General features: G+C 43.1%; 2 protein-coding genes across 2 annotated transcripts; both read left to right on the top strand.

Annotated features, from left to right (window-relative positions):
- Window positions 1-759: 759 nt before the first annotated feature.
- On the top strand, window positions 760-1,744 carry ferd3l (Fer3 like bHLH transcription factor). The gene has a single exon (XM_006788081.3). The coding sequence runs from the start codon at window positions 1,130-1,132 to the stop codon at window positions 1,577-1,579; it is 450 nt and encodes a 149-aa protein (XP_006788144.1). The 5' UTR covers window positions 760-1,129; the 3' UTR covers window positions 1,580-1,744.
- A 2,021-nt stretch (window positions 1,745-3,765) lies between these two features.
- twist1a (twist family bHLH transcription factor 1a) lies at window positions 3,766-5,444 on the top strand. The gene is made up of 2 exons (XM_006787690.3): window positions 3,766-4,526; window positions 5,001-5,444. The coding sequence occupies exon 1, from the start codon at window positions 3,951-3,953 to the stop codon at window positions 4,497-4,499; it is 549 nt and encodes a 182-aa protein (XP_006787753.1). The 5' UTR covers window positions 3,766-3,950; the 3' UTR covers window positions 4,500-4,526; window positions 5,001-5,444.
- Window positions 5,445-14,684: the final 9,240 nt, after the last annotated feature.

Consider the following 14,684-nt stretch of genomic DNA (forward strand, 5'->3'; position numbering starts at 1 on the left):
ATTCCGCTGTTTGATGTGCCGTTCAAGTGAACGCTCACATAATGTCAGTGAAAAACACTCTAAACTCACAGAAGTAGGAGTAGAGTAAAATAATGATTTTACTCTTGGAATTTGGGGTTGCTGTGAATTTATTTAGGTTAGCTGAATACAGTCTGACAAAAATCATTATTTTTAGATCATAAACACAGCAAGGAGCCTCTGGCTTTAAAGCCTCCATCCTTTTGTTCACCCTTATACCTTCATATCTCCAGGGTTTCTCCTATAACCCTGAGATATGCTAAGGTAACGTGAATGAGTAAGTATAAAACTGATCTGCAACTTTTAAAATGCCAAAAATGCTCTGATTAAACCAAAGTCATAATATTATCAATACAGGCATAAAAGGTGTCTGTATACGTTACAAACCACAAGTGTGCATTGCAGTAACCTTATCAGTTTATTGGAATTACCTTGCCCTAAAGTGCATTATTTTCTGAGAGTGCAGTGTTTTAGGCTGAGCAGTGGCTCTCTTGTTGGTCCCTGCAGTGTGGACACTGTCCTGCCATGGGAACGGACAGTTATTTGCTTTAATTTGCAACAGAAAAGCTTGTGGTGTGTAGTGACTGTTAGAGAATGTTCTGTTTGGCCTTCTCCTGGCTGGTTTAAGTGATAAAAGTGTCATTATTTAGCCTCTGAGGCAGAGGAGAGAGTGCAAACAAGACTGCATGACCCTCTGTTAAGAGCCCTCGTTCTTCAGATGCTCATTAAAGGCCTCCAGGAGGACAGTGCATCAACTGGCAGGGCCGTCGAGCTTGCCTTTTTTTAAAAAGTCTTTCTCATCCCAGTCACCGGTCGACTGACGGCAAAAATGGGCTCAATTAAGAGCAAGAGGGACATGAAAGATGTCGCGCTGTGAGGTGGTAGAGGCGACTTATTAAAACAGCAGGAAGAAGCTCTTGGACTTGGGCCCAATAGGATCTAACCCTGTAGCGCACTGACCGGATTTGGAGAAAGTTGGATTTATTTGATTGGGTGCTTTGGATTGTGTGTCTGGTGAACGACTTTAGTCCGTCTGAGAGCTCTGATTGGAGTCAGTTTCTTAACAGAAAAACAAAAGAGAGACTTTCTCTCAAACTGCAGCGCATTGAAGATGGAAATGCAGGGCCGATTTATTGACTCCACGGTGATGAACATTAATGTTATAGAGTATCCCCACAAATATGCTTTAGCACCAAAGCAGCAGGTGGATGCTGCTCCATCCTGTCCAATCAGCCAAAGGCAGTTAAACGAGCCTTCCTGGAGCCGGGAAGCGGAGGACGGTGTACGCACTGCTCAGGTGGCGATGTGCTCGCCGAGATACTACAGCCGCGGGGCCCGGGGGAACACGAAGGCCAAGCGGAGGAGGATCATCACGGTGGTCCAGCGGCAGGCGGCCAATGTGCGGGAGAGAAAGCGAATGTTCAGTCTGAATGAGGCGTTTGACGAACTAAGGAGAAAAGTTCCTACATTCGCATACGAGAAGAGGCTGTCCCGTATCGAGACGCTGCGTCTGGCCATCGTCTACATCTCCTTCATGATGGACCTGCTGGAGAACACCTGAGACACAACAGCTCAGCTTTATCTATGGCAGACTGAACTAGACTGAAGGCGCCACTCAACCCACCAATGACACGGACATAAATGAGCAGCTGACTTTCCGTGTATGGACCAACAAGAGGGATTCTATTAAGAAATGTCAGATTTTTTGTGGCTGTAAAAACACATACATCGTTGGAGAAAGCTCACTAGGTCAGTGAGAACCGAGATTTCATTAGTTGCATGTGAATCGATGTTGCTTGAAAATAAAAGTACCGCTGTGGTCATGTTTGTGTTCTTTGCCTGGACTGCCACGACAAAGAAAGCAACGTGAAATTTAATTTTGACTAACCTTACTAAAGTTAATAAGACCATAATGTCCGCTTAAATGGACAGTTTACAGGCAGTGTTGGGTCAAAGCATATTTACACTGTCGCATTTAATAAATCCGTTAAGAGGAGATACACATGAATGTCAGCATCTTATGGTTGTTGTTATACAGTTCTGAAGCGGTGTGGTTTTCAGCACCGTGGAGAGCTACAGAGGCACGCGCCTCACCTGGCCACTTGAAGGGTGTGGCAAAAAAAAAAAAAGAAAACGAAAAGCAGGTTTTCCTCACTCAGAAAGCGAGAGCACATGAATCATGATTGTTTTCTCCTTGATGGCCAAATATCCTCAAAAGAGTTTAAAAGTGGATCTAAATCACAAATCAAGGGCTCACGGCATGAAGCTGCAGATTATCTTTGTCACTAAGGTGTAAATTGAGTTATTCATGGAGGTGAGATGAAGGTAAACTGAGTGACAAAAACACCACCCACACCAGATGCCCTCTTTCAGTCCTGGATTGATGGAAGAAGCAGAGCTGTTTAGCGCTGGGGGACAGTGTTTCCACAAGAGAGCGGGGCTGGGCCCTCTGTGGTCCTCTTGTGTCATCCTTCCTCATCAGAAGTGAGGCTTCTCGGTGGGCCATTCTCACCACAGACTACCTCCAAGAAGTTGCCAGGTCTAGTTTCAACCACATGAAGACGTATTTTTTGTTTTTTGACTAGGATATTAGATCACAGCAGAGCAGGCCACGTAGCTGGGTGGTCATGTGTAGGTGTTTCGACTCAGTGTGAGCCAGTGAAGTGCTTTTTTCCTCTCTCCTCGGTCCATCTTTATCACGTCCGGTATTTGCGTTGTGCTCCAGCCGAACACCGCCTTTCAGCGTCCCCGCTGTGAGCACGGATCCGCCCTGAGAGCTCCCTGTGACGGCCATCTTTTAAACCTGAGCCGCGGTGCCGAGATCCCTGCGGGAGTCAAACCCTTTAAGTGCATACCTCAACCGCGAGGCCGTTGACGGGAAAATAAACACACAGGTCTACTAGAGCAGCGACCTCCTGCTGTGACAGCCTCATGTGTTTTTCAGTGGGCCTGATCGCTGCTCCCTTCTCAAACGCCTGCACAGAAACACTTTAATGTTTAAAACTAGAGGAAGAGTTCTGCTCTGTGTCATTGGCTTTGAATTATTTTCAGCAAGAGGGGGAAAGCATGAAATTTCCACACACGATGACACAGCGGTAAAACTGCTGGGCGATTTCCATTTGTAAGTTTTATTGTCAGTGACGCAAATAGTGGATAAAGCCTATGCAGCAAATATGGAAAAACAACAAAACCTGCTATTCATAATTTTAAAAAACGAGCCTGAAACTAAATAATAAATAACACAGGAAAACAACAACAACAGGTCTCTATTTAACATTGAGCAAAGAAACAGCCTGGACATTTAATGAGGTCTGCTCTAATTCAATGTAATAATAATAATAATTATTATTATTATTAATTATTAATTATTAATTATTAATTATTAATTATTAATTATTGTTATTATTATTATAACACCGCATCTGTAATAAATGCAGTGTGTGTGTGTGTGTGGGGGGGGGGGGGGGGGGCATTGTGCTTTTGGGGAAGAAATAATTTGGGGTGGAGCAGAGACAAATAATTCTCTAAGACAGGTCTTACAGTGCTTGCACAAAGCTACACGATCCACTAGCAAACACTGCCCCCACTACATCCTTCCAGTCTCGAATAAAAAACACTCCATCTCTTAATTCCTAATATTCCAAGAACTCTCTTTTTCTGCGGTATTATGTTACAGCCCTCCCCACCCAATCACAGCAAGCCCCAAAATCCTCCTGCCTGCTCCCCGTTATAAGAGCTAGGGTCGTCCCAGTCTGGCAGACACCTCTCCCATTCTGTGGCGCACGAGATTTACCGTAATACCAGCTCACACACAAGCGCGGGCCACGCTCCTGTTACCTCTCCTGTTTGTTGATGTTGTGACCGCTTCAGTGGATTTGAGTCAGGGATTCGTGACTCTCTGACAGGACACAGAAAACCTTTCTGAAAAGACAATGCGGGAAGACGACTCCTCCCCAATGGATAGCGCTGGCAACAGTGAGGAGGAGACCGACCGACAGCTGCCGCGGAGAGGCGCGAGGAAGAGGCGGACGGCGCGGAGGAGCACGGACGAAGAGGAGGAAGCGGACGTGGAGAGCCCCGGTCCGGTGAAAAAGAAATGCAGGAAAAGCGGAGACGGAGGAGGAGGCAGCACCGGGAGCGGCGGAAGCGAGGCCAGCAGTAGCCCCGCGCGCTCATTCGACGACCTGCAGACGCAGCGCGTGATGGCCAACATCCGCGAGCGCCAAAGGACGCAGTCCCTCAACGAGGCATTCACGTCGTTACGTAAGATCATTCCCACTCTGCCGTCGGACAAACTCAGCAAGATCCAAACCCTGAAGCTGGCAGCGCGGTACATCGACTTCCTTTGCCAAGTTCTACAAAGCGACGAGCTGGACGCGCGAGGGACCAGCTGCAACTACGTGGCGCACGAGCGCCTGAGCTATGCATTCTCAGTCTGGAGGATGGGGGGCGCGTGGTCCTTGTCGACTACGTCCCACTAGCAGGGCTGCTCCTGGTGGCACAGTACGGTAGGTTGAGCTCCTTTCACTTTTTATCCAGCAGGAACTCGAGCCGTGCCAAAATGTTCCGGTTATGCGCATTTTACGCACAGGCCCAAGATAAACAAACTAATACAGTCATGTATTATTATTATTATTATTATATGTATCCAGTAGGTCGCTGTAGTTTTTCTGTCTCACTCTTTTAAACTTCCTCTAATATTAATTAGGGTTGATTAATTTCATTATGAAAGAGATGTCAACTACAACTTTATGCGTCAACAGACCAGAGTTATCGCTGTAAACATGGCATTCTCATATCATCTTATAGCTACAAAGAAATAGACATAGCATTTCTTCCACGAAATCCAAGCTTCATGTTTATTTTCTTCACCTAAGCCCACAACCAGGTTTTGTCATTTACATAAATGGCCAACAGGCACCAACATATATGTCATTCATTTCTTGTTTTCACTTGTTTTAACCAGAGTATTTCTTTCACAGATTACTCAGACTGAGGAACCAGTGGATCAGACAGACTAAAATAGACCAAACACACCTGGGCCCCAGTCTCGGCTGCTGTGCTTCAGGCCTCAGAGGATAGCAGCTTTTTTCATATTTCCCTTTGCACGGACTGAAATGTTTGCAAGGGAGCACTTAGGACAGACAGGACGGATATGAAGAAAGAAAGACCACTGCGACTATGAATGTTGTAAAGGAAAAAAAAACTGACAAACGGCTCCGTTTTGAAACACGAGAGAAAGATGACAGACCATTCCACATTAACCTGTGACACCGCATCACAGAAAATGAAGTATTTTGTATTTATTTTTCTACACAGGTCTGAAACTTCTTCCTCCCCCTATTTCAAATAAAGGTTATTTATTTTTGCAGTATCACAGAATTCCAATTGGATCTAGAGTCTTTGAATTTTGAGTGTTGTAAATATTTGGTAATATCTTAAATAAAATTATGAAAGTATCATACATTCTTCTGGTCTGGATATTCCTTAAAGGTCTAACTAGAGGCTGCGTCAAAGAAATTTCATGCCCATCAGCTGAATTTAGAAGCCTCTGTTTTTACACAGAAGAATAAATGCCACTTTTTTAAAGAAATGTGTTTTATTTATTTATTTTTTGTTAGGGGAAACATATTCATTTTTCATGGTCTTTGTACTTTGAGTCTTTGTAGAGAGCTTATTTTCTTGCTTGATGTTGAATCCCCATGTAACCAAACTACAGTGGAGCGGGGCAAAAGAAAACATCTCATTCCAGTGGCTTATTTCGTAGTGATTTCTTGAGCTTGGGGATCTGGGAAAGCCATAATTAGCCAATGGTCTGTTTGAACAAGGTGAATCTGGAGCTGTGGGAGGCATGCATGATATTCCCAGATGTCCACTGAGCTGCAGGTCAGCATGGGAGTCTCCTGCAGGTGCTGCAGCAGTTATACCCAGAGAGGCTTGACAGATTTATGGGGTGGAGAGAGGTGAAATGCAAACAGAATAGGCTGGATGTAATTTACAAATACCAACAAGTTATAGTCTACATAAAACACATTGGATTATCAGAGTATTTCTACTTAACAACAAAACAGCTGATAAAATTGGCCCAAACTGTAAACGGGATTAACTAATAAAACTCCATGTAGCTGTTAAATAATAAAAGCCAAAAAACAAACAAACAAACAAACAAATTGCAAATTATGTGAAAATGAATAATCGTGTTGTTTTTTTTAAATTATTTTTATTATATTTTTTGGATGGTTTACCACAGGTTTGGACAGAAATAATCTTTCCACCTAAATGCTGAATGTGATATGTCCAAATACCAAATCAGCATCTGTGCTATTACACACCATTAAAGTCAAGAAGGGAAGGACTAGAATATATTAAGACTACATGGGAAGTATCTCATTGGCTGATGCTGTATCTACCACATATAAGTCCTGACTGAATTCTTCAAGGCTACTATTTCCCATAAAACAAAGTAGGATTAGGCTATTTTATGAGTGCAACAGGAATATCACTTTGAGATGAAACACACCGATGTCATTCATGACTCACTTAAGGGAGTTCTCTATCTCTCTGTAGGGTTGTTAAGAGATGATGATGGGAGCATCGCCGTGTTTTTGTATCACGGGTTGCGTGCGGAAGGTAAAGCCATCTGCGCTGACCCAAAGCCCTCGCCAGCCACCGGGGGGAATCGATTCCCACCCTTAGATCACCGTGGACGTGTTATCTTAAACTTGAGGCTGTTGCTCTGACACAGAGGAATGTCACCTCTGAGGCTTCAAAACACACGCGCACACAAACACATATAGGTTATACACACACACAGGGAGATTTCTCACGCCTACTAAACAGGGAAATACATTTCACACAGAGAAGGAGAGAGAGGGAGAAACGAATCGGGGGGGGGGGGCTCCTGAACCTCAGCTCCTGCTCGACTTTGATGTTTGAAAGTAATGGGATGACCGCTTGTTATCAGTGTGAAGGCATCTGGCTCTCTAGTTTTAAGTGTGCTATGATTTATAGGCTCTTTGAATACTGACACACACACGCACTCGCGCGCTCTCTCTCTCTCATTAATCACCGTTTATATCTCCTCGCTTTAAGCTTGCAGTCCTTAAACTGATCTAGAAGCCAAAGGTGCAGGCCTGTGTGTATTTTAGTAACGCCAGGAGCTGTAAATCTTTCCAAACATGGATTTCTCACTGCTATACATGGAAAGCAAGACCAGGTAGTTTAACAGTGGTTTACTTGTCTCCTTTACTTCTTTTAGTGTTGTGTCTCCTTCACTTCCCATCTCTCTGTGAAGTTCCCCATTATGGGGTAACAAGCCCTGGTTTACATTAACCCTCAACACCACAAAAAGACAAGGTGGAGGGGAGGAAGTTGGGTGAGACAGACGGAGGGGGGGGCGACTCGATTTCTAAGTCTGGTTTCCATTAGAGTTAATTATCTGTGTTTCATCGCAACCTGAGGCAGTTAGCGTGTGTGTGTGTGTGTGTAAGTGTATATATGTATTTGTGTATGCTGGAGTTTCTTTTTTACTTGTGCTCTGCTGCGGTTTCGTCATATAGCTCAAATTAAGATCTGCATAGCATTCTCTGACTCTCTGAAGTGAAATTAAACAAATAGTGCTTTGCGTATCACTCCAACCCTCCATGTCTGCTGGTCAGTGATGTAATATATCAGTAAACTGGACAAAAATAGAGTCCATACACTTCTTTGGTTTTTGCTATATAAGAGTAGTAATGAGCATCTTTAGATTTATTATTGCTTTAGAGTTGCCCTCCTCTTCTGAGCCAGACTTTGTTGTAATCTTTAAAGTGGTCTTGAGCAGTAGGTCTTCAGGCTTTCTGAAGGTCTTTCAAAGTTTGTCTGTGGACATTGGCTGCTTTTTCACTAATTTTTAGTCCAGTTCCTGCATCTTACCATTTTCAGAGTAATGTTTATTTGTTTGTTAAGCCACTTAACACTGACTGATGAATCATTCAGACATGAAAAAAGCACCTAACTCAAGGGATGAGCCAGCGTTTTGTCTTCACACAACACACAGCTTAGCAAAGAAGCCTCATCAGAAATGGAGGACGTCCGCACAGAGGAACGACAGTGAGTGTCAGTCATCTGCAAAAAATGGCGGAGGCTGTGGCATGGTTTGTGGCTGCAATTCAGCTAGTGGTTTTGGAGATTTTGCCAAACTGATAGAATTCTGATCACAGAAAAGTATCGACAGATTTCCACCATGCAAAATCATTTGGAAAGTGTTTGATTGGCTGCAATTTTTCTGTTTGGGAATGATCCCAAACACAGGTGCTAATGCAATAAAAGCATATAAAGCATATAGATGTATTGGTATTCCCAGATCCTGGACCTCTACATTTTTAGAGCAGTGTGGGATCATCTTGACAAAGTACAGAACTAAAGGCAGAAACATCAAAAGAGAGAGCCTAGAGAAGTATCCCTGAAGACTATGACAAGAAACGACAGGAAAGGCTTCCTAAGAGAAGTCAGACCGTGTTGAAAAATAAAGGTGGTCATACCAATTATTGCCTTTCAAACTGTTTTTGCCTTATAAACTGTGTAGCTTCTATTTATGTTTTCACATATTTTAATAAACTGTTGCGTCTATTTTCCATTTTCATGGTAAAATATGAAGAAATAAAGGGTGGATCAAGAGTTTTGCACAATACTGTGCATCTTGTCGAGGAGCGCAGTCTGAAATTTACCAAAGAATAATAAAACCTTCTTAATATTTTAAACTTCCCATGTGTTTGTTAGTAAAACAATGTATTCATCTAAGTCAAATAAGCATGCATTAAGTCAAAATGGTTTATTTATTTATTTTGCAAAAGAATTTAAGTTTCCTTGTCATGATGTGACAATGTCTCTGAAGTCAGAAAAGAGAAAAATAACCAAATCCTATCTGGCAGGAGGACGAGATGATGTTGAGGTATATTATAAAATGGTTTGTTGTTTTTATGGTACAGGAACAGAGAGTGACAGGAAGTCCAGGTAGAAACCGTTAATATAATGAGCTCTAATTCGCACACGTTCCCTGAGGTCGGTGCCAACTGCATCCATCAGTGCTGACCTGTGACCTCTCAAACTGACCCTGTCCCTAGAATGCTGTTACCCCCAAGCTAGACCACGGGCCACCAATTCACCTCCACAAAATGCCCCACTCAGTTCTCTAATACTTGTCAAATGCAGCACAGAGTATGAGAACAGCAAGAAAGATGGAGCCTGGATTACAGTGGGAGGTGAAAAATGAACACGCTGATAAAGCTGTGAGAAAAAGCAAAAGAAGAAGAAAACTCAAGAGGGAAAAAAAAGGTATACGCATCCTCTCAGCTCTCTTGCCTAAGGCTGTTTATCTTTCAGACTGAGTTAAACATAAGCCTCTTATAACTCTCCACATACCAGACAATATCACAGTGGCCCCGCTTTACCAGTATAAACATAGGCTCTTTATCAAAGGGCAGCACGACTCATTCAAACATATAGGCTCTTTGTCCTAACTTAATTTACTGCACCCTATACAAAGATCCTTTATTGGATTTAAGCTTTCCAAATGTTTAATGGGGAACTTTGGTGGTGGTGGCGGGGGGTGTCTGTTGATGAAGGTTAAAGGGGCTTCGTGTGTTTACGTTAGAAAACCACAGTGGTTTCTTATCATGCACAAATCTGTGGACTATCAGTACTGAAAAGGCCCAGTTTAAGCACAACACGTTGTGTGTTATTTCCACAGAGAGAGGGAATTGTCTGACACCACATAGGGCCATTCACACAGATGGGATTGTGGCTTTCTGCAGGGGAAATGCATGTTTCCTGGCTGCGTTAATAGCAGAGATGATAGTTTCAACTCTGTTCACAGTAACCAAGACTTTTCTGATGCGCAACAGAGTGTTGCATCATCCCGTCTTATATAAAGTTTTCGAGCTTTTCCTCGTTGCAGGCAATAAGCAGAGCGCAGCCGTGGTTTACTAGCGTTCTGGGGGCCCTGTCATGAGTCAGTATGTGCGTGCACACATGTAGAAGGGCAGAGTGAGGGATGGCTTGGCAGTAAGATTGACTCCTGCTTTGGGTGTTGGTTTAAGGAGAGCTGTGCTGGGAGAGAAATAAGATTTAAAATCTGCACGGCGTTCCCGCTGGTGTTCACTGTGGGGTGGTCTCTCTTGGTTTCTTTCCCCACTTTTCTATATTTCTATCTCCTCGGTCCCTCTCTCATTACTTTGAGGTGGTCTGTTTCTGTCTTTCCAGCTCTCTCCAGTTCCCTCTTTCCCAGTCCAAATCCCCTCCACCCACCCCACTTCTCCCTCCTCTTGGTCATATTTGCTCCTTTGCTTACTCCTTTTATCATCAAATCATCTCTCTCTTTCTCTGTGCTCTCATTTCCTCGTCTTTCTCAAACTCCTTCCTTTTCTCCTCATTTTGTTTACTGGCATGCACAAACCCAAAAACACCCGTCAGGCCTCTGTATTTGCTGGCTAAAAATTTGTGTGTGTGGAGAATGTAGGTGAAAGGAATAAAACCACAGCGAGATAAAGAGAACGATTCAGGGACTGCATAAAAACAAAGTCTTGCTGATGCAATGATTATTGTGGGCCAGCACTTTTTAGCCAATTGTGCTCTGAATCTGTGTGTGTGTGTTTTACTCTGTTCAGTATTAGTTTAGTATTGTAATTTTGCTCTTCTGACTGTTGTTTTTCTGTCTCTGCCTCCCCCCCCCCCCCTTTTCTGTGATTTTATAAGCCTGGAGGTTGGTGTCATATGACCTATTTGCATGTTTTTTCAAGTCCAGTAAAACTGGCCTGAATGCCCCATAATTCTGTTCCCCCGGCTGCCTGGTAAAGGTAAGTGCCAACTTTCAAACCCCCCCACCCACCCACACTCTTTCTCCACACACACACACACGCTTAGACACACATGGGTAAACTCTAGTCATGGCATACCAACAGGAAAAGTGTAAAGTAACACCGCCTCTTAAAAAGGGGTGGCAAAAGGTCCTGAGACTAAAAGTAGAGTAAAATGGGAAGACAGACATATTAGAGAAACCGTGTGTGTGTGTTTGTATGTGTGTGTGTTTCGAACAAACTCATCTCAAGAAAAGATGGCATAGTAAAAATCCAGGCAGTGGGATTACAACAGGCGAGAGTAGTAAAGTTGTGTGTGTGTGTGTGTGTGTGTGTGTGCGTGTGCGTGTGAGTTATAAATAGTTGGATCATCTGGAGTACATTAGAGGTACAGTGTTTAAGTGAACAGGTCCGCTACCTGCAGCCACAGAAACCTCAGAGGAGACGCTGCCAAGCCCTAAGCTGGACACACACGTGCACACAGCAAAGCATAAAGAGAAGAAGAGAGAAAAAGAAGGAAATTAATGAAGAGAGGCAAATTAATTTAACAAAATTAAAAGGATAAAGCAAAGAACTGATCAAAATAAAAAGGTGGGACATCTGAGAGGAAGAGTCTTACGCAATAACAGACCATGACTGTTGTTAAATCTCGGCTCTGTAGCTTTAAGGTAAACACGGGTTATTAGGAAAGGCACCGCTGGGATATCAACTCTCCTATTAAAAGGTGGGCTGGTGTGAATGTACAGAGGGAAGAAAAACATAATGTCTGAACAAGGTTGTTTAGCTTAGAAGTGGCTAACACTTCACGAGGCCACACACATGTAATCAGCACCTGCATGGACTAAGGTATACATCCTCATTTTTATCCCATACATAAAAAATATGCAGGTAAAGAAGCTTAAATACTGATATAATATAGATCCACATTGTTAAAACTTCTTAATTTTTGTTATTCATATGGTCTATATTTGGTATATGAAATGTAAATGTTTCCATTTGCACTTTATAACCTCTTTTTAATAATAAATAAATAAATAAATGCTGTCTCTCTAAAGCTTTTTTGGAAAGAGGGTGTAACTTCTCAGTTTATCCCCATTGCACTCCATTATAAATCTACAATAAAGTTTTTTTTTTTTGATCTTTAAGAAAATCCTCAACTTGCTGCATATTGTTCCCAACTTTTTCCATAACCCCCGCAAAAAGCTCAGGAAGCAGACCCTCCCCCCATAGCACATTTACACACTGAAACCTGAGCCACAGGAAGTGGTCCTGCACAGCATCATGTCAGGGCGTACAAATTATTCACCGTTTAAAAAATGCACTTTTTCTCATCTCCTGTATTTGCCCTACCCTGCACCCAATACTCCTGCCTTGTCTCCTTCTCTCCGTTTACTGGATTTAATTTCTGGTCCTCTAGAGAGTCACAGTCAGGGAGACAAACAAGCTCTGCTACCTGTGATATCTCAAAATGAGCTGCGCTCTGACTCAAAACGAACCACCGTTGCTGCTGTTGCTGTGGGTGTTCAGGCCCCCAAAATTCCGGGAAATATTCTGCTCTGGTGTTCCCTGAAGACTTGTGGTATTCCTGCCCACAACGCTTTTGTGGAATTTCCTAAATGGATATAAAGCAGGTTTATTTGAACTCTTCTGAACAGTGAAACATTCACAGATCTACCTTATCGCCACATAGACGTATTATTTTACTGTATAAACCAAACTGCAAAAAGGGTGAGGGGGAGACTAAAAAGAACTGTTTTGTACTGGTAGGATGAAAATAGAGTTGAAAAGACAATAAAACCACCCGGCTGAACACAAAGTGTGGGCGAATGACATTGTAAAAAATAAGCTCCTTTTAGTGACCTCACCACTTTTCTTAGCACGTCCAGTCAAAACAGGATGAAAAATAGCTTTTTTTTTTCTTTCTTCCTTTAAAAAAAATATTATTAAAATTAGACACAGAGAGTTTTTACACAAGCCTGATTTTGACTATAAACTGATGTGGGATGAAAATGGTAAAACTGAGACTAGCAAAAATGCTTGGTGGTTAAAATGCTGGTTTAAACTCTCCTGTTATGAAAAAAGGTGCTAACTATTTTTTTTTTGGCAAAAAAGGGACTTTTTATTCTTATTTTCAGATGCACATAATCCTTGGACTCTGCTGCAGTCTGATTCAGTCTTTACATTAAACCTTATTTATCTGTCCCTTGGAGCCACTACTCACTGTTTGAAAAAAAGGTAACTTTCTTCTGATATGCTGCCTTTTTGCAAACAGGAGGTTTGAAAGGCAGGTGAGTGGGACTTGTACCCACATAGCAAAATCGGTATGGCCCTGATTTGGCCCACACAATGTGCTTACACATGGCCCACATACCACAAAGAATGACGGCCCTTTGGTGGCCCAGATCTGGTTTGCCAGAGGTGGCCCACACATGGGCCATCACAAGGTCAGTTGGTGGTCACACTGGTGGTCCTGTGCTGGCCCATGTGTGGATTACCTCTGGCAAACCTGATCTGGGCCACCAAAGGGCCATCATTCTTTGCAGTATGTGGGCCATGCGTAAGTTGTGTGCAGCCACGAGCCAGTTGCAGACACACTGCTGGCCCTGTGCTGGGCCAGATGTCAGTCTGATGTGTACTTTAATCAAGTCATGTAATAAAATCATGTGCTGGAACATAATAGTAATAACATCATGAAACTCTGTTCAGACAGTGAATGGGACTGATTCTTTTATAGTGTTTTTCTACCCTCCTGGATTACTTAAAGTGCTGTAAACTGAGTGCTTCCTAACTACATTCATACTCTTGACATGCAGACAGGAGGAACCAGTGATCGAACCACTAACCTTCCGATTAATAGGTGACCTGCTCTACCGCCTGAGCTACAGCCACCCAGTGGTAAACGTGAGTAAACCCTCACTAGGTTTGGATAAAGTGTACACTCACAAACCTGTCAAACCAGCTTTTGAAACATTGGCTACCAAAGCAGTATAGTATTGCAATATGGCATTTGGATCTTCTAACTAAAATAGGAAAATAGGAACATAAATAGTGCATCATTGCCAGACCTGGCCCACATCTGGTTGACATCTCTGCCATGACACCAGTCAGTCCGAAGTGCCAGCTTGATGCCAGATCTGGGCCAGACCTGTTTTCTATTAGCCTGGGCCACTAAACCAAAACACAATTGAGCCAGATGTGGCATGCCATTACATAGACAGTGCCGTCTATGCCAGGCCTGGCCCATATCTGGATGACACACGTCTTATCGTGCCAGAAGTCAGTCAACAGTGCCAGCTTGATACCAGATCCGGGTCATACCTGCTTGCTATGTGGGTATGTGCGTTTTAACATATCTGCAAAGTGCCTGTTACTAGACATCTTTAAAAAATGCTCAATCCATGTTAGCGAGAGTAATTTTTAAATGTGACCTCCTTCCAACCTGTAATGCCTTTTGGTGAGTATGTGGCATTCTCAAGACCTCTGTGCAGCTCTGTGATGTAATTTTGGAGCCTGGTCTCTGCGCTGAGGTGGCATGTGGCTTGTTATTCTGTCTTTGTGCAATATCAAACCAAATGTTATTCAGTGAGAAGTATATTTCCCACGAGGACAGTGAACTAGCCTATGATGTGTATGCCTGCCATGGCTACTACTGGACCACGGGAATGTGCACACAGCACTAAAATGAATGCGTTGTTGGCCATTAGGAAGTGTCCACTCACTTCATCCTGCCAAGACTACGACAGTGTGGATTATTATGCTGAGGTTAGGGGGGAGGAGGTTGTGTTAAGTGAAGTTTAGAAGAGCACTGACCAACACACTTTTCCCTCAGGC

Source organism: Neolamprologus brichardi, chromosome 22 (genome assembly GCF_056152115.1).
Source record: "Neolamprologus brichardi isolate AB-2024 chromosome 22, ASM5615211v1, whole genome shotgun sequence".
In the NCBI taxonomy this organism is placed as follows: Eukaryota; Metazoa; Chordata; class Actinopteri; order Cichliformes; family Cichlidae; genus Neolamprologus; species Neolamprologus brichardi.

Excerpts from the sequence above, each read along its gene's own strand:
- ferd3l (XM_006788081.3), top strand. The coding sequence starts at position 1,130 with ATGGAAATGCAGGGCCGATTTATTGACTCCACGGTGATGAACATTAAT.
- twist1a (XM_006787690.3), top strand. The coding sequence starts at position 3,951 with ATGCGGGAAGACGACTCCTCCCCAATGGATAGCGCTGGCAACAGTGAG.